Source organism: Phocoena phocoena, chromosome 21, assembly GCF_963924675.1.
Source record: "Phocoena phocoena chromosome 21, mPhoPho1.1, whole genome shotgun sequence".
In the NCBI taxonomy this organism is placed as follows: Eukaryota; Metazoa; Chordata; class Mammalia; order Artiodactyla; family Phocoenidae; genus Phocoena; species Phocoena phocoena.
This window is the reverse complement of record NC_089239.1, coordinates 24,725,596-24,748,144: the sequence shown is the minus strand read 5'-3', so window position 1 is coordinate 24,748,144 and position 22,549 is coordinate 24,725,596. Positions and strand designations below refer to the sequence as shown.

At 44.8% G+C, this 22,549-nt stretch overlaps 1 protein-coding gene across 3 annotated transcripts in view; it reads right to left on the bottom strand.

The window, feature by feature from the left end:
- FBXO25 (F-box protein 25) overlaps window positions 1–21,462 on the bottom strand; it is a 43,676-nt gene extending 22,214 nt beyond the window's left edge. For 2 of the 3 annotated variants that reach the window (XM_065899910.1, XM_065899911.1), the window contains exons 1-4: window positions 21,329–21,462; window positions 4,013–4,116; window positions 3,038–3,087; window positions 382–474 (exon numbers count right to left, since the gene is read on the bottom strand). In XM_065899910.1, the coding sequence (XP_065755982.1) occupies window positions 382–474; window positions 3,038–3,087; window positions 4,013–4,116; window positions 21,329–21,462 (381 nt within the window). Of the gene's footprint in view, window positions 1–381; window positions 475–3,037; window positions 3,088–4,012; window positions 4,117–21,328 lie in introns of those variants that run through there. The other variant, XM_065899912.1, reaches the window with a different exon arrangement.
- Window positions 21,463–22,549: the final 1,087 nt, after the last annotated feature.

Genomic DNA, 22,549 nt, shown 5'->3' with positions numbered 1-22,549 from the left:
AAGGCTTCTGTGGAGTTCCATTCGGTATAAATTTCCTTCTTTCTGTTAGCCCACAGTCCCTCTATTAAGCAGGGATCATACTCCGTGAAAAACACAAAGTAGAAAATGCATGTGAAAGGATTCCCAGGATACCTTCTGCCTCCTCTTTGCATCTCCGACAGCGCGACGGGCAGGGAGTGTGCCCCTGCCCCTGCGGGAGCCTGCAGAAGCCGCAGCGCCAGCCCGGAGCCTCGCCCGACTGCCCGGCCCCGGGGGTTCTCTACCAGCAAACAAGCACAACTGTGCGCAGCTGTCAAAAGCATCTGAAATGTTTCACATGAAAATCCTCAAAACGCAGGCGCCCCAAAGTGTCATCAAGTGACTCTGAAATAAAATACTCACTCTGGCCACGTAAGTGAACCTCCGGGCGTCCTGGACCGCACTGAAGAAGTCTAAGCGGTTAAAAGCTTCTCCCAAAGTGCAGTAGCCGTGTCTCTGGAAAAAGAGACACAAGTGAAAATCTGTCAAATGAGTCATGAGTCAAAACGAGCAAACAGTTAACGTGAATTAGTCTGCGCAATTTCTTTTTTAATTTTGGCAAAGGATATTCGTTTTTATTATGATCTATTCCATATTCAGCTGAAAATAGAGTAAAATTAAAACAATGCTAAATTTAAGTCATTTATGTATAATCAAGACACTACGCATTGACATTTCTACACCACTTAATGACAAGGATAAATATTGATTAAATATTTGTCAATTTCCTTTGTTGGCATGCATTTGGGGGAGGACAAAATTAAGCCTAAAATCATAAAATAACTGGATGTATTCTAGGCTGTGCAACTACAAATACATAAATCATGCTTGGCCACTACGAAGAAGCATCTGCTATAAACTACACGTTGGAGTTCGATTCCGACGCGGGGAGTCCTGTGTGCCTGCAGGCCTGGACACACGCCCAGCCGCTCAAGATCAAGGCCGAGAGGCACCTGAGTGGGGTGGGGTTCTGAATACCAGCGTGTGGGTGCAAAGGGCTAGAGGTGACAGGACGTGACCGTGGGCAGTGATATGCCCTATATTCCATACTGGTTTGTACAGATCTCTACCCCAGGTTTCAGAAGACATTTTAAACTCGATCTTCTGTATTGGAATACTTAGAACATAAAGAGATCTTCAATGCAGAGTTGTGAGTATAGATAAAGTGGGGAATAATCACAGAAAACATGAGGTGACAAACACGCCTCACATTTCAAACAGAGGACAGGAGAGGGGCCAGAGGGGGAGCTGGAGGGGAAATCCTTAGTCTCTGACAGAAGACGCACCGTGAGGGCTGATTTGGTTTTACATCCAAATCCCAACAACACTCTCAATGTGTGCACAAGCCAACAAGATACACTTATTTAAAACATTCATTATGTATTTTTACTGAATATCCACTAAGTACAAAATATTTTCCTGGGAGCTGTGGAGGAAGCCAAGATTAACTGGTTATCAATCACAACCTGAAATCAATCACAGCTGGTAACTATTCTCTTTCTCAGTGAACAGAATTCCAAACACTGGTGTTCCTTCCAGGCAGTCACCCATCTCACAACAGCCTCTTCTTTGGGGGGAAATAAAATCACACGTTTGAAGCACACAAGCAGCAAACACCTGGCGGGCCCCAGGTGAGAAGACCAAAGCCGTGATGTGATGCGGAGAGAGATGGGACCAGCTCCAAGTCCTGGCCCCTGCCTGTGCCGGTTCCCAGGACCCACGCAACACTCCGCAGACTCACCGCAAGTTCCCCCTCTGCCGCGTGTGCAGCCGAAGCTGGACCTCTGTTCTGTAATCAGTGTCGTGACACCCAGCAAATGAAATGTCTAACAGTCTTTCTTTCTTTTTTTTAAAATAAATTTATTTATTTCTGGCTGCGTTGGGTCTTCATTGCTGCGCGCGGGCTCTCTCTAGTTGCGGCGAGCAGGGGCTACTCTTTGTTGCAGTGCAAGGGCTTCTCATTGCGGTGGCTTCTCTTGATGCAGAGCACAGGCTCTAGGCGCACAGGCTTCAGTAGTTGTGGCATGCAGACTCAGTAGTTGTGGCTCGCGGTCTAGAGTACAGGCTCAGTAATTGTAGTGCACGGGCTTAGTTGCTCTGCAGCATGTGGGATTTTCCCGGACCAGGGCTAGAACCCGTGTCCCCTGAGTTGGCAGGTGGATTCTTAACCACTGCACCACCAGGGAAGTCCAAATGTCTAACAGTCTTTCATAAGCTCAAACTAGGTCAGATTCGCCAAACACCTTCCAATGGTGTACTGGAGTGTATGTTATGGGTTAGAGAGGTTTCATACCCATTTAACAATGTTAACCATCGCCAAATAGGTTGGATAAATTTTCTATCTCAGAATCTAATCCTTAAGCTTCTAGGAAGCTGGGCTGGTTTCAGAACACCCACTGTTAACACTTCTGGAACCCTTAACTTACGCTAACATAATACACGCTAAAAAACCGCTCCCTGCATATTTTCCCCCATTGTTGCAAAATAAGGCCAATGCAGAGTTTCTCAGACAACAGATGGAAGCAAGCTTCTCCAGATACCAAGAGAAAAAAGAAACATGCAGAGTTGAGGTGAACAGACCTTTTGCAAAAGAAAGGCGGGCAGGGCTCAACTGCTCTTTGCAGATTCCAGCTTAACTACCATCACCTTAGCTACTACTCTACAAAATAAATGAGGGGTTTACAAACTGTTCTCACCAACCCAAAACACAGGAGAGCCAAGACACAGCCCTACTAGTACCAGAGGCTCACTATGAACAGCTTTTGGGGAGGGCAGGGAAGGAAACATCAAAGTACCTGGGGGTCCATACTTCTTCTGAAACAGCCCTCCGCTGATTCAGATTCGTACGGCGCACTGACATACACCACACACACAAAACACTGTCTCAAGACCCTCTTATGCTTTCACCTCTTAGAATGTGGACACAGGTGTGATATTGCAAAAGAAACAATTTAATGTAACATCACATATTCAACAGTAACAATACAAAACATACTCTTATTTATAATAGAATACTTACTTCTCTTGTGCTTTCTTTATGGACATAGATCCATTTTTCACGATAAAAACCTAGAATAAAAATTAACTTTGTTTTTAAAAGCTGGTGAATCATTACAAAATGAAGATTTTAAGGAACTTCAACAGTGGCACATGCTAACAAAATTATCTGACATCATATAGATAAGAGATGCTTTGACTTGGCTAAATGCAACCAGAATTGCTTCGTTTCCTAATATCAGTTTAAGAGGTACTGAAACATCTTTACGTGAAAGATGATTTATGACAGTACCACGTCTAGGTAACTTGGAAGAAAAAAGTGTCACCAAGTGACTGCAGTCATATCCAAATACAAATGGTTATAAAAGTGCATTTGGTATACACCCTAATAAAAGTTCTCTTCCTCTTTCATGGCCCCGTATGGTGTTCCATTTAAATACACTTTCCAAGTAACTCATCCCAGAGCTTTGAGGATCACGAGTACATTGTCCACGGCGGCCTCCAGAGGGCGCACGACTGAATTCACTAACAGGGTCTCAGGGACTCAAGTCTGGGCATCTGCACAGGGGCCCTTTCAGAGCCTCCCCATCCCCGTCCCGCCTGAATGGCTCCAGTTTTGACCATGTCTACCTTCTGCTCCGAACCAGCAGCGTCTCCTGCACCAAAGCCCAATGTCAAGGTCCCTAAGGTTCGGCCTCACTGCTTGGGAGTGAATGGACCTGAATTCAGGACTGCTATTCAACATTCAGACACAGAGGCTGTTTTGTAGGTTTTCCTGTCTTTGGTTTCGTTGTAGCAAATCTTACTAATGACTTGCTCAGCTAAATGGTTGAGCTGCAGATATCTGACCACTAAGTCAGTGGGCAACTGCGGGTACAGTGCTGCCACGTGTATAACCGTATCAGCATTTACGTCATAAGACAGCACTGTCAATGCCATTCAACTTATCAACATATTCAACAAGCAAATATGAAATTATTAATGAAAATGTTCTTACACTGAGTATTTTTGTCATTTCTAAAATGGTCCTTTTTCCTTTTTTTGGATGCATATTCATGCTCTTCATTATTGAATATTTCTTCATCTTCACTATTTAAGATACTGAAATAAAGATACATTTTATTAAAATATTTTTACAGGGGTTTCTTCATCTGGATTTTCTTTTGTTAAAAAGAAATATTTCATTTGCAATTCAGGAGCCCAGAATAAAAATCATGTTAAATTCTGAAAGCAATCCTTAATTTTCAAAGCAACAAATCACAGGTTTGAAATTACAAGGCTAATGTCTACTTTTTCGTTGTTGTTGTTTGTTTTTTGCAGTATGCGGGCTTCTCACTGTTGTGGCCTCTCCCGTCGCGGAGCACAGGCTCCGGATGCGCAGGCTCTGCGGCATGTGGGATCTTCCCAGACCGGGGCACGATCCCGTGTCCCCTGCATCGGCAGGCGGACTCTCAACCACTGCGCCACCAGGGAAGCCCCATGTCTACGTTTTTTGCTTGTTTTGAGAAACCTGAGATTTATCCTGGTTCTTATCAGAATCCTGTATCAGGAAGTGATGCACAAGTTTTAGAATCGCCTAAGGATTTTGAAATGCTCAACCAAGGTAGTTTCAGACTTTAAAACTTATAGTTTTATAGTTTATACTCTGGAAAAAAGTTAATGTGACAATGTGATACCTAATACTAATGATTTGCTATATCCCTGACCCAGCGCTGACCCAGTGCTGAGTAAACTCACATTTCTCTTTGTCCCCATACTTCCAAAGACTTAACTGGAACTACTACCGTATTTCCTCACTAAGCATCAAACAACTAACGCTACCTGTTAAGGTGCTTAACTGAAGCCAGATGAACTAAAACATTTCTTTTTTCCACTTAAATACATCTAATTCAAAGCTTTCCCATTTTTTTCTTTTGGATAAAATAAAATCATAAGGTGATAACTAAACAACTTGAACACATTTTTTAAAAAAAATTTCTTCCTTGTAGTAAAAAATAAATAAATAAGACTATGCAAAAAGCAGTCCACCCCCTCAAAACTGAAGATGCACACAATTTTTATTTTCAGCACACTCACAGCTGGATTGTTTTCAGTCTGACAGCAAGCAGGGGCTCTGTGGAGATGAGCTGGCTAGCGGAGGGCCAGGGACTGATACTCAAAGCCGAGGGAGTAACCCTGCTGGCTGCCTCGTCGCCACTCTTTGACGAGAAAATTGTACGCAAGCTCCTTCCACTAACCTGTATTCACTTTTAATCAAAACAGCTGATCTTCCCAAATGAATCCATTTATCACCATCAGAATAGACTTAAAGAACATTGGCAATAGTCGTAAATCATGAAGACAAGCAAAAGTGCATTTAGAAAAAACAGACAACTTAACATTCAGTGGCAGGCGTTAAATAATACCAATTCATAGAAATGGGTTGATCCCGGCTGTATCTCACATTGGTTTGTTGTCATTGATTCAAACACTGAAGGTAGAAGATTTCAAATGTGAACAGCTTTTCCAACTACAATCACAAAGGCATCAAGGGAAAGCAGAAGTACACTGCTCTCCAGAAACAGCATCACAGAAAGGAAACCAGGCACCAGGAGAGGAGGGAGCTGCCCGGTATCTCCTGGGAGAGGGAGCTGTGTCCGGCTAGGCCCAGGCAAGCGAGGGGCACTGGGCAAGCGCCCACGTGTGCTCTGCCCTGACTCTGTCCTGGGAAGGCTGGGCCGTCTGAAGGGAGGCAACAGGCCCGGGGACAGACGTACAGGAAGGAAGCACAGACATCTATACATTTCAACCGTGTTGACTTACGAAGGCGACACTCTCAGCCCTCCACGCCCACCGCTCGGCACTCCACCAGCACCCCGTCACCCTCTCTCTCAGGAATGTTTTTCTGATAAACCCACCAAAGGTGCATGGCTTCCCCACACCCCACGTCCATGTCCAACCAAGACAAGGATACGTATGGAGAAGAACCATCAAAAACATCTCCTGACATACAGATAAACAGCAAGGACCTACTGTATAGCATAGGGAACTGTATTCACTATCTTGTAATAACATATAGTGGAAAATAATTAGAAAAAGGATATGTACGGATACATGTGTAACTGAGTCACTCTGCTGTACACCTGAAGCTAACACAATATTGTAAATCAACTATACTTCAATTAAAAAAAAAAAGTCTCCTGACAGGAATAACCAAGGGCCGAGGAAAGAAGTTACTCTCTTCTCCTAACTCACGCCTTGAAGTCAGCCTGCGGCTTTTAACACTGTCCAAGGGTGACCTCACCTTTTCCCACCTTAGGATCCTCACCCTAGTGACGACCCATTAGACAACTGGTGACATTTTTCTCAAGAGTCACATAACGTGGTCTTAAGCTTCAACCCCAGACCTTTCTCGGGCCAGCACAATACTCTGTGATGGGCTATCACCTTCCAATCATTTCCACCCAATTCTAGGAAATAAGACAAGGGAGGGTAAACCTCCGGGTTTGAACGTGGTTAATCGGCAGTTCGTAACTGTTATGTTGTAAGACAAGTCACAGAAGTTTTGTAATTAGTAAGAAAAATTACCAACATTTGTGAATGATTTACATTTTAATATTTATAAAGGTAATTTGTGCTAATAAAAAAAAAACCAAGTATAAAATGAAAAGTCTCCCTTGCCAATCTCACGCCTGAGAATTGGGTAAATTTTCATTATTTCTATCTTCACTTGTTCTGGTTGCTAATTTTATAATTCAAACCAAAACAAAACAAAAAACCCAGGCACATACCTCTGTTTTGAGCTGCCTGTAAGAGACAACGAATTAACCTCATTACTACCCTCCCTTCCATTCTGGGTGGCAATTCATCATTCAACGATCATCAACTCATGACCCATCTAACCTCATCTCTCTCTCCACCCATTGCTTGGCAGGGGACTCACTTCAATTATTTTGACATGAATCCCAGACCGGCTATCATTTCAGGTGTAAATGTCTCAGGATGACACTTAGTCCTGCTGTGATCTGTGTAATTAGTGTTTCTTCATGGATGAGCTCTCCAGGGCGTTCCCATCAGCATCCAATGTCTCTTAAAGGTGCCCAGAGGGCAGGGACTCCTGCTGGACTAACCCCTGGCTGGGGGATGGGCAGGCACTGCTGCCTGGGTGCCCCTGCCTGGCCCTCAGGGAGAGATGGGGAATAGGTGGGCTGTGCTGTTGGCCCGTGTGTATCCCAGGTCTGGAACTGCGGGCACCCCGGCCACCTATGGTGCTGCCCCGACCACATCACTGCTCAGTGCTGGCGTCAGATACCTCCACGGCCTGGGGGAGGGAGGGATGCCCAGCACGTGTTCTGTCGGTAGTTCTGTTGGTGGCTCCTACTGCATTTCTCAAGTAAATACCCCGAGGCTGTCCCTGGGAGGAGCCCCCTGCTGCAGCCACCTCCTTGGCAATACCATCCCACACTATCCCCACCCCGCACTCTCCCCACAGGGAAGCCCTTCGGCTACAGACCATGCAAGCGTGTCTCACAGACTCCTTACCCTTTCGGGTGCACCAAGACACTGAGAGTTGCGCCCCCCACTTTCTCTCAAGTACAATGTATATTTACAGTATTTAAGATAATATATACCTTTTTTTTAATCATTTCTAGGATTTTGCATAGGAGGGGAAACTGCAGCATCCATCCCCACCCAATTGCTTGAAATCAGAATCTTAAAAACTGTACTAAACCAGAAATATTTATTACTGCCTTGGGTTAAATAGTGGCCCCCTCAAATATGTCTAAGTCCTAACCCCTGGAACTTGTGAATATGAGGGTCTTTGCAGATATAATTACATGAAGGATCTCAAGACAAAATCATCCTGGATTAACCAGATGGGCCCTAAATCTTATATGGGGAGAGGCCACACAGGAGAGACACAGGGGGATGGCGGGTGACAGCAGCCAAGGGACAACAGCCGAGTGACAGCAGAGGCAGAGACTGGAGCTGAAGGACAGCGAGCATTGCTGGCAACCCCAGAAGCTAGAAATTCTCCCAAAAAGCCTCCAGAAGGGACCACCCCTGCTGACACCTGCATTTCGGACTTCTGGTCTCCACACTGCAAGGAAAAAATTTCTGTTGTCTTATACCACTGGGTTTTCAGTATGGCAACCCTAGAAAACTAATACAATTCTCTATCTTCTTAAATTACTTCAGTTGGTATTGCTCTTGAAAGCACATATGGGCTATCAATTCTACCATACAAATAGAGGAGACTCTGGGAAGAAAAACGCAGCGAAATGAAATATTTAACATACCAAAGTAAACATGACAAACAAAATGTGATCATTTTACCAAAAAACAAAACAGAGGAACCCCTCAGACACAGTCACCAGTAACTGACTGCCAAGCTGACTTCCACGGGCGTTTCTCTCAGTGAAAGGAACTTCTCTCCCAGCAGGGCCACAGTCTCTGCTCTAACAGTCCCAGGTTACTGTTTTCAGTTGTATGTCGGTCACCTATTAAACTTAGCTTTTTATCCTCACATTACCCACAAAGGGTCAGGGTTATATTACTTTCTCCTGCTGGCCAAATGTTCACGTTTGTTTTCCTGATATAAAGTCACTTTTGCATCAGTGTATTATTAGCCTCTCTCGCAAAAAAGATATTAAAAAAAGGTCCAATCTTTTTAAGTTAAAAAAAAATGCAAAACCTGTCTGGTTTTAGCATTAGCACTTCCGTCCTACACATCTCATGTGACATGCTTAAGGAATCTGATGCAGACGTGATACATGAAGGGAGCAGCAGGCAGGTGGCGGGACGGGATACTGAAGACCAAGGTGGACAGCGGCCCAGGCAGGCCCACGGCTCTGCCAGCGGGAGAAGCAGTGGACACCCCCATGCAACTTGACGAGGGGAACACCGTCTTTCAGAGGCTCCAGAGGGAGCCCTCTTGGAGAAGGGCCATGTAAGAAGTCCAACCACAGCAGCTGCAGACTCCATGAGAGAGAGCCAGGAAGGCACGAGGGCATAGCGGCCACCCTCTGCATTCCACCGATGCCCCGCAGGCGTGCTCTGACGGCTTGCCTCCAACCTGCTCCCTTGCCTGAATGACAGACCCACCGAGCACCTCCTGACGGTCACACTCCCGCTTACTCTAGGAGTGCACGTCCATAACGTGAGAAAGACACAAAGACCTGACAGCAGTTCTGCAGGAGGAATCACAGGCCAGGAATGGAATGAGTTCAGGTGACATAGTTAACATACTCAAGTGAGTCAAGGATTTATCATTTAGATAAACTCAGTCTTAAAGGTAAAGGTCGCAACAAACGTTATGAATGTACATGAACAGAGAAGTACGGCAACCAGGAAATTAGTGGAGAATCCACTACAGAATGAGCTCGGGAGGCCGCCAGGACTAGAGAGGCAGAGGCAAGAAGTCTGGTGTTAAACAAGTAACATGTATGTACTTGTAGAATTACATGTTTCTACACGTACACGAAGGGTCCATGATGACAGAAAAGACACAGCAAGTGATGGCTATAAGACACATAGCAGAGAACAATGACTAACAAGGTAGGAGAGGGCAGGGGAGACAGGTCAGCAGCTAACTGCAATATTACACACTGTACGGAGCCAACAGTCAGTGTTCAAAAAGAAACCAAGGATACCACACAAAGGTATTAGCATAAAGGTGAAAATAAGAGGTAAAAAACTTCCTAAATATCAAAAGAGTAAAAGCAAATAAAACACAAGGGGCCAGACTCTCTGTTGTGTGTATGAGAGAGGTGAACATAAATAAAGACAGACAGATACAGATGCAAACGTGTACTGTACATCCAAAACATTAATTTCAGGGAACTGAGGCCAAATGGAGCAGTAAGCGTGAAGGGGATTGGCTCACTTTTAAAGGAAAAGTGTTTGGGGTTGGCTCACAAAGCAAAACAAACACCATAACGAATACGCACACATATAAAAGGATGGGGAAGTACACATCAGCATGTACAGACCCAAGAAAGACAAGTGTGGCAGGAAACTTTATAGCATTAAATACATATATCGATAAAAAAGTAAATAATATAAACATACAGCTTGAAAGCTAGAAAAAGAGTAAGTGAACAAAAAGAACTGTTAAAGATAAAAACAGGTGGGGCCTTCCCTGGTGGTCCAGTGTCTAAGGCTCCACGCTCCCAGTGCAGGGGGCCTGGGTTCAATCTCTGCTCGGGGAACTAGATCCCACATGCCGTAACTGAAAGATCCTGTGTGCCGTAACTAAAAGACCCTGTGTGCCGTAACTGAAAGATCCTGTGTGCCGTAACTAAAAGATCCTGTATGCTGCAACTAAGACCCAGCGCAGCCAAATAAATTAAAAAAAAAAAAAAAGATAAAACAGGTATTAATAAATAGTAAAAGAGTAGAACTGAAAAATAAGCCCCAAAGCTGGTTCACTGGACAAAACAAACCAGCAAGATAAACCACTAGATATCTTATCAGACAAAACAGAGAAAGTACACTATATAAAATTAATGACAAGAAGAAAATTACAAACACAGGAAATTTTAAAAATTGTAAAAGGCTACTTTGTACAACTCTTTGTAAATAAATGAGAAGAAATGAAACAAGTTTCTTAAAAATATAAATTTAACAAATAAAAAAATATCAGATTTTTCCCTTAGAGCTAGTTAAATACAAAGTTCATTTAAGAAGAAAGCGAGGAAGAATTAGGAGACAATTCAGAACAAGAACAGCAGTGGGAGAAGTCTAGTCCTACCTGATATTAAAACAAATTATAAAGCCTCATGAAAACTGCTTCTGGTCCAGTTCAAGATGGTGACAAAGGAGGACCCCAAGCTCACCTCCTCACAGACACACAGAATTGACAGCTACATATGGAACAATTTTCCCTGAGGAAAACCCCCAAACCAGCAGAGCACCCCTACACTTCAGCTGAACAAGAAAACAACACATTTAAGTGGGTAGGAGAGGCCCTGACACATCTCACCACAAACCTCAGCCCCGAGGGGCTGTCCAGAGTCGGGAGGGAACTCCCAGCCTGGAGCTTCTCTCTGAGGAGTGAGGGACGTGAACTCACATCAGCACCCCAACTTTTAAGACCTGCACCTGAGAGACAAGCCCCCAGACATCCAGTGAGAGCTCTCCACCAGCTGCCTCCAGAACACAGTACAGAGACCTCAGCCCAAAATGCACCAGCTTCCCTGTGAAAGAGGCCTGTCAGTTTACCTTCAGCTATGGCCGAAGGGGCAGGGTGCTAATGAAATACTCATCTGGGAGCTGACTGCAACCCTCTCTAGAGACAGGAGCCTGGCAGGCACCACATTCATACTCTCTCCCTGCCCCACTGTGGGTCATCAGCATCTCTGAGTGAGGAACAATGCACACATCTGGTATGCAGACTGTCATGGCTGCTGCCCAGAGAACCCAACCCTTGATAGCCTGGCTCTGGTGGCCAGTGGCGCTGTGCTCGTGGGTTCAACAGGACAATAGCAGAGAAGGAAACCATTCTTAACTGGCTACCCCAGGGCTCAACTCAGAGGAAACCGACAGAAAAGCTCACCTCCCAGTCTTCCCCTGAGAGGTATATGTGCATACTTCAAAAGCTGCTGCCTCAGGGTCTGGCTTCCAATCAGCTTGAATCTACGTAACAACTGATATATACTCCCCTTTGCGACACTGACAGGTCTTGGCACACCCTCAACTACTGAGAGAGACTAAAAATAAAGTAGGCTGATTGGACAATCACAGAGGTTTGAGAGACAACCAAGAGCTGGGGCAGGGTTGAACAGTAAGGTTCATCTCCTACACCAGGCCACTCCTTCAAGACTGGAGGAGGTGGCTGTTTTATCTAATGCACAGAAACCAACACAGAGGGTCAAGGAAAATGAAGAAACAGAGGACTATGTTCCAAATCAAAGAACGAGATAAAACCTCAGGGAAAAAAACCTTAATAAAATGGAAATAAGTAATTTACCTGATAAAGGTTCAAAATAATGGTCATGAAGATGCTCACTGAGCTCTGGAGAAGGATAAATGATGAACAAAATAAGAATTTCAACAAAGAGAAAATATAAGAGTACCTAATAGATGTCACAAAGCAGAAGAATACAATAACTGAACTGAAAAAGACAACAGAGGGGTTTCAAAGCAGACTAAATGAAGCAAAAGAAAATATCAGTGACTCAAAGACAGGGAGTGGAACTTACCCAATCAGAGCAGCCAAAAGAAAAAAGAATGAAAAAGAATGAAGATACCTTAAGGCATTCTGGGACAACATAAAGCAGACCAACATTCACATTACAGGGGTCCCAGAGGAGAAGAGAGAAAGAGGCAGAAAACTTACTTGAAGAAATAATGGCTGAAAACTTCCCTAACCTGGAGAAAGAAACACACATTCAGATCCAGGAAGCTCAGAGAGTTCCATATAAGATGAACCCAAAGAAAGTCACACCAAGATACATTATGATTAAAGTGTCAAAAGTTAAAAACAAGAGAAGAGTCTTAAAAGCAGCAAGAGAAAAACAATTCCTTACATACAAGGGAATCTCCATAAGAATATCAGCAGATTTTTCAGTAGCAACTCTGTAGGCCAGAAGGGAGTGGAACAATATATTCAAAGTGCTGGAAAACAAAAAACAAAAAAAACCCTACCAACCAAGAATACTCAGTAAATTGTCCTTCAGAATTGAGAAGAAATAAAGAATTTTCCAGAGAAGCAAAAGTTAAAGGAGTTCATCATGACTAGAACAGCCCTACAAGAAATATTAAAGGGATGCCTTTAAGCCAAAATGAAAGGGTGCTAAATACAAAGAGGGAAACATGAAAGTATAAATCTCACTTGTAAAGGTAAAAATACAGTAAAATTAAGAATAATCTAATGTAAAGGCAGTGGGTTAATCACTCATAAAGACAGTATGCAGGTTAAAAAACAAAAATATTAGTAGTAAAAATAACTATGACTACAATAATTTGTTAATGGATACACAACATAGAAAGATGTAAATCGACACCAAAAATATAAAACGTGGAGGGAGAGTAAAAATGTAGCTTTAGAATGCATTCAAAACATAAGATGTTATCAACTTAAAACAGACTATTACAAATACAAGTTGTTTTATGTAAGGCTTGTGGTAACCACGAAGCAAAAATCTATAGTAGATACACAAAAGATAAAGACACAGGGAACTAAGCATACCACTAAAGAAAGTCATCAAACCACAAAGGAAGTAAACAAGAGAAGAAGAAAGGAACAAAGGAATTACAAAACAGCCAGAAATTAACAAAATGGCAATAAGTACATACCAATCAATATTTACATTAAATGTAAACGGACTAAATTCTCCAATTGAAAGACACAGAGTGGCTGCATGGATTTAAAAAACAAGACAAATATATATGCTGCCTACAAGACACTCACTTCAGATGCAAGGACACACTAAGACTGAAAGTGAAGGAGTGGAAAAAGATAGTCCAGGCAAATGAAAACCAAAAGAAAACTGGGGTAGCTAAACTTACATCAGAAATAGACAAAATAGACTTTAAGACAAAGACTCTAATAAGAGACAAAGGAGGTCATTATATAATGATAAGCAGATCAACCCAACAAGAGGATGTAACATTTGTAAACACAGGAGCACCTAAATAAAGCAAATATTAACAGACCTAAAAGGAGAAATAGACAGCAGTACAACAATAGGAGGTGACTTAAATGACATATTAGACCACATGGACTTAACAGACATATATAGAACATTCCATCCAAAAACAAGAGAATACACATTCTTCTCAAGAGCACAGGAAACATTCTCCAGGATGGATCATATTATAAGGCCACAAAACAAGTCTCAATAAATTTAAAAAAGACTGAAATCATATCAAGCACATTTCTGACCCTGATGATATGAAACAAGAAAGCAATTACAAGACAAAGACTGGAAAATGCACAAATATGTGTAGATTAAACACGTTAATGAACAACCAATGGGCCAAAGAAGAATTCAAAGGAGAAATGAAAAAAATACCTTGAGACAAATGAAAATGGAAATACAACATACTAAAACTTAGGGTATACAGCAAAAGCAATTCTCAGAGGAAAGTTCATAGTGATGAGTGCCTACACCAAGAAACAAGAGAAACCTTAAATAATGTAACTTTATATTTCAAGGAACTAGAAAAGAAGAACAAAGCATAAAAACAATGGAAAAGGGCTTCCCTGGTGGCACAGTGGTTGAGAGTCTGGCTACCGATGCAGGGGACACGGGTTCGTGCCCCGGTCCGGGAAGATCCCACATGCCACGGAGCGGCTGGGCCGGTGAGCCATGGCCGCTGAGCCTGCGCATCTGGAGCCTGTGCTCTGCAACAGGAGAGGCCACAACAGTGAGAGGCCCAGGTACCGCAAAAAAAAAAAAAACGCAATGGAAAAAATAGTAGGAAGACAATGGAAAAGATCAATGAAACTAAGAGCTGGTTCTCTGAAAAGATAAACAAAATTGACAAACATTTAGCAAGACTCACCAAGGAGAAAAGAGAGGGGACTCAGAGTCAGAAATGAAAGAGGAGACATCACAGCTCACACCACTGAAATAAAGGATCTTAAGAGACTACTATGAACAATTATATGCCAACACATTGGACAACCCTGAAGAAATGGTTAAGTTCCCAGAAACTCACAACCTACCAAGACTAAATAATGAGGAAAGAGAAAATCTGAACAGACTGATTAAGAGTAAGGAGATTGAATCAGTAACCAAAAACCTCCCAACAAACAAAAAGTCCAGGACCAGAGAGCTTCACTAGTGAATTCTAACAAACATTTAAAGAATAATTAATACCAATCCTTTTCAAAGTCTCCCAAAAAAATCAAAGAGGAGGGAACACTTCCCAAAGTCATTTTGTGAGGCCAGCATTACCCTGATACCAAAACCACACAAGCAAACCACAAGAAAATTACAGGCCAATATCAATGATGAACACAGATGCAAAAATCCTCAACAAAACACTAGCAAACTGAATTCAACAATACGTTAAAAGGGTCATATACCATAACCAAGTGAGATTTATTCTAGGGATGCAAGGACGGTTCAACATCTGCAAATTAAACAATGTAAGACACCACATTAACAAAATGAAGTAAAAAAAAAACATATGATCGCTCAATAGAAGCAAAAAAAGCATTTGTCAAAATTCAACATCCATTTACAATAAAACTCTCAATAAAGAGGGTATAGAGGGAACGTACCTTACCATAATAAAGGCCATATATGATAAGCCCACAGCTATCATCATGCTCAGTGGTGAAAAGCTGAAAAGGGGAGTTCCGTTTGCTCCACATCTGCATCACCATTTATTGTCAGCCTTTTTAATTCCAGCTATTCTGGTGGGTGGATAGTTCTACCTCACTGTGGCTTTTTTAAAAGCCTTTATTTTTTAGAGCAGTTTTAGGTTTACAACAAAACCAAGAAGAAGGTGCACATCACTGGGGTTTTAATTTAGTTTCCTTGATAACTAAAGATTTGAACTTTTATCTTACTGGCCATTTGCATGTTTGTCCAAGTCATTCTCCCAGCTGCTAATTGAGTTGCTTGTCTCTACTAAGTTGCCAAAATCCTGGAAGAAAAGCTGTCAGTGTAACAGCTGAGTTCAATCAGGACACAGACGCCACATCAATTATTTTAACTGAGAAACTTAAAATGAAAATGTACAAATATATACAAAACATTGTTAACTAGGTAACCTAAAAGCCGAAAAGAACACTGAAGCATTCTAGAGGTAGTGACTGCAAACAGCTGTCACCACACTGCACTGGGAGAGCGAAGGGCACAGGCTGGAACCAGCAGGAGGAAGCACTGTTGGCTGGTGCTGGAGTCTGAGCTCAGATGAGAAGCCTCGAGGGCCTGGGATCCACCTGCGGGGTGGGGTGCGGGCACCAGCATCTGGTGTTGAAGGGACATGATGAGCCAGGTCTGCAAATGTCAGAAATGCTGGGAGGGACAGTCCAGTGCTGCCGACCTGGGGGGACAGGTAGAGAAAGGCCCAGGCAGCAGCTGCCCCAGTCCCACCCCACAGGCCCTGTGGCACCCTCCCCAGGCAGGGCCTAGCAGGGTCCACCGGCTGCAGCGTCACAGGGAGGTGTGAGCAGGTAGAACGGAGCCGAGAAAACAGCTTAGTGACAGCTTACAAAACACGATACTTTCTCCCAGTCACTGGCTTGCCTGTTGATGTTCTCAATGGTGACTTTTTAAAGCAACTTTCAAAGATCGGTTTAGACTTCAAGAAGAGTTGCAAAAATAGTACAAAGTCCCCACCCCCAGCTTCCCCACCATCTCACAAGAATGCAGGACGGCAACCAAAGCCAGGAGTGGATGCTGGCACAGTACCGCTGACTCGCCCACAGACCTGTGTCTCGCCAGTCTCCCGCTGGTGCCCTTCACTGTTCCAGGACCCCATCCGGACCTATGCGATCAGGGTACACGCTGCCCCTGTGTCTTGCTCCTGGTCATGTCACCTGGATCACTCGGTTAAGGTGGGATCTGCCAGGGTTCTCAACTGTAAAGCTACTGTTTTCCCTTTGTGAATTCATAGATATTTTGGAGGACGCTTTGCAAATATTGTTCTTCCTTAACATCTCACCCACTAATCTCAGCATCTATCAGTGGACTCGGCCTGCAGCCATCATTACTGTGGTGTCCTAATGGTGACACTCTACTTCCCTATTCCTTCCACATTCACTAACTGGAATTATTCTGTCAGGAAGAGCTGTCCCTTCTTCCCCACTTATTCATGTGTTATATCCCCATAAACTCAGGGGTATTTATCTTCTCCTTTGAGTTATAATCCAAGACCACCATTATTTGCTTTTTGCTCAAATGGCTCCAGCTTTGGCCACTGGACTGCTTTCAGGTTGGCCTCTGCCCTTTTGACATCTGACGTATTCCCATCCGCACCCCCCCTTTTTTTAAGTATTTCCTTACTTTTGGACACCACAAAATGCTCTAGGCTCAGCTTATTATTTCCGTAACCCAGCTCTGGAATCAACCACTTCCCCAGGAACCCTTCAAAACAAAGATCCTGGTGTTCAGTCTACTCATTGCTACTGGGGCACCACCGCTCTTGGCCTCCCAGAAGACAGAACTGGGGAACATGTTATATTAATTCACCTACACACCGATCCCTATCTACCCACCCACCCACCCACAAGAGCAACAACCGCATGAGTAACACTGACACCACCACCACCAATCCAGCACCACAAGGTACAGTCTAGCATGATTTTGTGACTTCCTTCTCCAAAGTGAGAGATCTGGCTGTCATTATCTGCATTTATTTACTCACTCTGCTTAATCCTAGTATACATGATAAAGTAGTTTCAGAATTGCTAACCCACACCCTGGGGCATGAGAAGCACATTTACCACCTAGAGTGTCTGTCTATAGCCTGACAATATCCTGGCAACATGGTTTTCCCAAGTTCCCAGGTCAGCTCCTTTCTTCCACACCCACCTCAGTGTGGTTATAGGGCTCGTCTGTAACACAATCCATCCATCTGTCGCAGTTTACATCATTTGGGTGACCAGCTCCCCGTCACACACATCCTGGTGGTTTTTTTAAGATTTACACAGAGCAAAATTTGCTTTTCGTGCTGCACAACTCCAGGGGTTGTGACGAATGCAGAGTCGTAAAGGGACCGGCGCCTTCCCTACAGGGCAGCTCTACGACTCCCCAGAAAGCCTCCTGCCGTCTGTGCAATCAACTCCTTCCCCTACCTCTAGACCCCTCGCATCCACTGGTCTGTTTTTCACCTCTTTTTACAGAAGGCCATATAAATGGAATCACACAATATGAAGCCTCTTGGGTTTCGTTTTTCTCACGAAGCAAGATGAAACTAAGATTCATCACGTTGTGTCAATCAACGGTTCGTTCCTTTCGCTCCTGAGTGGCCCTCCCCTGGAGAGCTGAAGAGCATGGGTGATGTCCAAGCTTTGGCAATTACTGGAAAAAAGCTGCTATTAACGTTCACATACAGGTATTGTGTAAACATAAACTTCCATTTTCCTTGGGTAAATACCTAGGACTGAGATGCTGGGTCATACGGCAGCTATATGTTTAACTTAATAAAAAAGTACCGAACTAGTCAGCAAAGTGGCTGTGCCATTCTACACTCCCATCAAGCTTACGAGAGGACATTCTTGCCAGCACTCGGCACTGCCCTCACCAGCACCTGTAACGTTCTGTTGTTAACTGTAGCCGCTGTGGTAGGTGTGTCATGGCACCTTATCTGGAAGGTGAACACTCTCCACACTTCTGTCTAGGCCACGTCGGCTGTCTCACTCCCCTGGAACTTCCGGTACGTTTCTAGCTGGTCTGCTGCTGACCATTGCACTGTGATCTCAGGCTCGCCGCGACGTGTGTCTTCCCAGATTGCCTGCACTTCCCTGCTGACTAATGACGTTGAGCTTATTCTTCTCTGCCCAGATTTACTTCCAAGAAATAAAAAATGGGAAAAAAGGATGAGCAGTGTGGTCAGATGAACACGCACTGACAGCAGGAGCAGAAATAGATACCACCTCGTTGGAAAATGGAAGGTGGGCCTGCCCGTGACCCAGCAGCTCCACTCCCGGGCACGAGCCCTGAGGATCTCGCGCATGCACAGGAAGGTACATGGTCAGACTCCACTGTCATCAGACGAACGGCCACACCCCAGCTGCGCAGGCTGAACACCTGCCTGCCTTTGCCGACACCCCCCTCACTGCCCACCCACTCCACCTCTCAGCAACCTACCAGCTCCACTTGCAAAACATTTGAATCTGAGTACTTCTCATCACCCGCCACCTCCATCCTTTCTGAGCCACAGTCATTTCTCACTTGGGTCATTACACAGGCTCTTAGGAATGCGTCTATCTGCTCTGCCTCACGTCTCTGCAGCCCACTTCCAACAAAAAAGCCAGAAGGAGCCTGTTAAAACACAAACCGGAACAAAAGCCCCCTCTCTCTGCTCCAAACCACTGACCCGTCTAGCTCTGAGAAAACCCTGCTGGCCCTTCATGACCGGCCATGGCCACGCTGGCATCTGGTCCCCTGCTGCCCCTCATCCCACCCACCTTGCTGTCCCCGCTGCTCCCGAGTTCATGACACCTGCCTCGGGGTCTCTGCTCTCCCTTCCCCACCTGGGCTGCCCTCTCGGTGCCCAAGGTGTCATTCAGCTGACCCTGCTCAGAGAGGCCCCCCCCGCGACACTTCCATGTACCACCCCCACCCCAACGGTCTCCCCTCCCACCCCAGGTTTTTTCCTTCACAGCACTTAAGACACGGAACAGACCACACGGAGCTCCTTTTGTCCTTCATCTGACTGTCCCACTAGAATGCAAGCTCCTCCAGGCATGGGTTTTGCCTCTTTCTGTTTACTGCTGGATCCCAGCACTGGGAATACACAGTAAATGCCTGACATACGGTATAGACTGAGCACATACAACAGCATGTGTAATCACAAAACCAGAGGCATCTCAGGTCTGGCTCATGGAGGGGTTTATCTACACACCAAAGGAGCACAGGCAGGACTCAGGCTCCTTCTGTTTCCAAGGAGCCTCCTCTGGAGAGGAGGGGACAGTCACATCCTTTCTGTGGACAAGCAAAGCAAAGTCACCTTCTCCTGGTCCCTCACTGTGAAGGGTCTGGAGTAAGCACTGGGCTGGGAAGACCAACACTCTCTCCGGTCACAGAAGGTAATTAATAAAAACATCTCTGATCCACACATCTTTGTGTGTTCTGGATGAAGCTGATAAAGATTCAGGATGAACTTAACAGAGATGAAAACTAAAAGTCCAACTGCAAGGGTCTGAGAACAATTCATTTACAACGGTCCACCATGTTCTCTGGCAGGGAGTGAGTAAGTTGCCCACGGTCCCATCCTGTTTGTAAAGTTTATGTAAGGTTGGTAATTACATATACCATTTGTATAAAGAGGAGGCACCCAGACTTGCGAGGCACCTGGATGGGAGCAAGGTGTCTTCACTCCACCAGTGGTGGAGAGTCCACGGCTGCTGTGACACAGCCTCTGTCCCTGTGAGGACACCCACACAGAGGGGCCTCTGCCAGCACCACTTATATTTCAAAGGATTTTCAAATAAGTGTGAATAGGAGTGGGTGAGTGGGAGTGTCTGTGGGGAAGGGGGGAAGGGAGACAGGAGAACATGGAGTTTATCATGCAAAGAAAACAGGTCTTGATTGTATGCCTCTAATTCTATGCATATACGAGAAAAAAGTATTCTTCGATATTCACAACATGTTTGGAATGAGGGGAAATAAAGAATACATGAGGAAAAAAACACATGCAAATTCCTTAGTGTAGAAGTAGCAGTAACATTCTATTTCATGCATTACAGCTTTTTTTAAACTGACATTTTAGAATTCAGAATGGCAGAGAAATGCCACAATATAAATTCAACGAACACTGTGTGTTATCCTTCCTATAATCTTAAATATAAAATTAATTTCTGCTTTAAATACCGCAAACCCCAATCTCCAGTCTAAAGGTACCAAATTCCTAACAGAAAAACAGATGACCTGTCAGTTCGAAATACACAATTGATAGTTACGCAAATGTGAGATAAACACATGCAGTAAAATGGATGACTAGACCCATGACACTTTGGAGGAAGAGGTCTGCAGACCTCCCCAATCCTCCAAATGCTCAAATATACTTGTGATGGGGATTGCGCGTGAGCACACCACGGCCACGCGGGCCTGCTCCTGCATCCATGCAATCTCTCACTTTCATCTGCAGAAAGACCACAACCCCCAGCCTGTCCTGCAGCTCCCACTCCAGCCCGTGAGGTTTGGCACAGGTACCCTCCTCCTCTACCTTGCCAAGCGCAACGCGGAGGTGGGGGCAGAACTCCACCCTGAACCCCGCCGACGAGGCTACCCTCTGGGGATGGCAGAGCTAAAGGCCACCTCACCAACTCAGGCCTCTGACAGAGAAGACTATACTCCTGTCTCGCGCAAGCCACGGTCACCACGGGCCTCTGACGCAGGCCGCCAAAACTACATCTTTTAATTCCTTCAGGTTCCTCAGCTGTAATGGGAGGTTAATAAGAATAATACCTATCTCTCGGACTACTGTAAGGGTTAAACGTCTCAAATTAAAAAGAAGACGGCAGCATCTGTGCATGGGCACTAGGCGATCTACCAGGCTCAGACTTTGGCTAGTAACTTGTTTCCTTACACCAGCCTTGTGCAGGTGCGGGGGGGGACTCTCAGCCAAGCAGTAAGTCATGGGCTCCAACAGGTGAAGCCGTAAGAGTCAGGCGGGGACGGTGTGGCTCTGCTGAGCTGCGACTCACGTGCCGTGGCTGGCGCCACACCGGTCATTCTCTCCTTCAAGTCCCTCACTCCAGGGTTCACATCTTTTCCAGCCGTCTTCTGTTTTAATCCAGCTCCATCCAGGAGATCTCCAGTCCTGGCCCAAAAATGGCATAGCTCTCCTATAATTTAAGTTAAAAATGTATGTGTAATTGATGTAAGTTTCTTTTCATTTAGAACATTTATTCGTTAACTTTAATGAATACAATTCTTAATATTTAAATGTCTGCACGTGCCTTACATGCCAGCTAGACACTGAGGTGAAACACTGAAGGTATCACAGGACTTCAGTTGTACTAAAATAAGACGGATGGGGACTGGTGGATTTATTAGCCCAACCCTGCACGTGTCATGAAAGATTTCCCAGAGGTGACGTCTCAGCTCATGCCTGAAGAACAAGCAGTCAGGGAGTGAGAAAGAAAAGGAATATGACACCGAAGAGAAAACTCATGCCAGAAATTAGAAGCAACAGAACATGAAACACTGATGCTCAGCCCTGTACACAGTCCAGTCTGCCTGAGGCTGACCATGTAAGGGGGGAGTGGGGAGTGGCTGGAAGTGAGAATGGAGAGGCCGCTGGGGGCAAACAAAGTCAAAGGAGCTGGACTGCACTCTGAGGACACCAAGCGGCGGAGAAAGGAAGCTCCACTCCGCAGGGAGACAGTTCAACCAGACCTGAGCTTCACAAAGACCTCAGGGCTACTCGGTCTCTGCCAGCGCCTAGTGCCTTCCTAGTAATAAATGCTGTCTGAAATTACTTACATGGCTACAGTTTGCCTTCCTCAAGAAAACGCGATGTCTTGTTCAACTCTGTATCCCAACGCTTGGAACGATGCCCGGCGCACAAGGGTAGCTCAACAATCACTGAATGAATGGCTCAGAGGGGAGGGTAAGGCTGGAGAGCAAGGCAGGAAAACCGCCAGCATCTAGACTGTACAGACAGAGACCAGACAGCATGGGGACAGAAGAAAGCCAAGGGGCCAGCTTCAAGGGTCGCTGACATTGAAGGGACAAGCAGGTGAAGACGAGCCGTGAGAAAGGACACCGAACAGGAAGAGCCACGGACGTAGGGGAAGTGGGAAGGCAAGAGAAGAATGGGTTTAAGAAAGAAATGATCAACAGAGAGGAAAGTGTTATAAAGAAGCCAGTACGGTAAGAATTAAAAAGTATACATTGTGTTTAGCTACAAAAAGGTAGTTAAT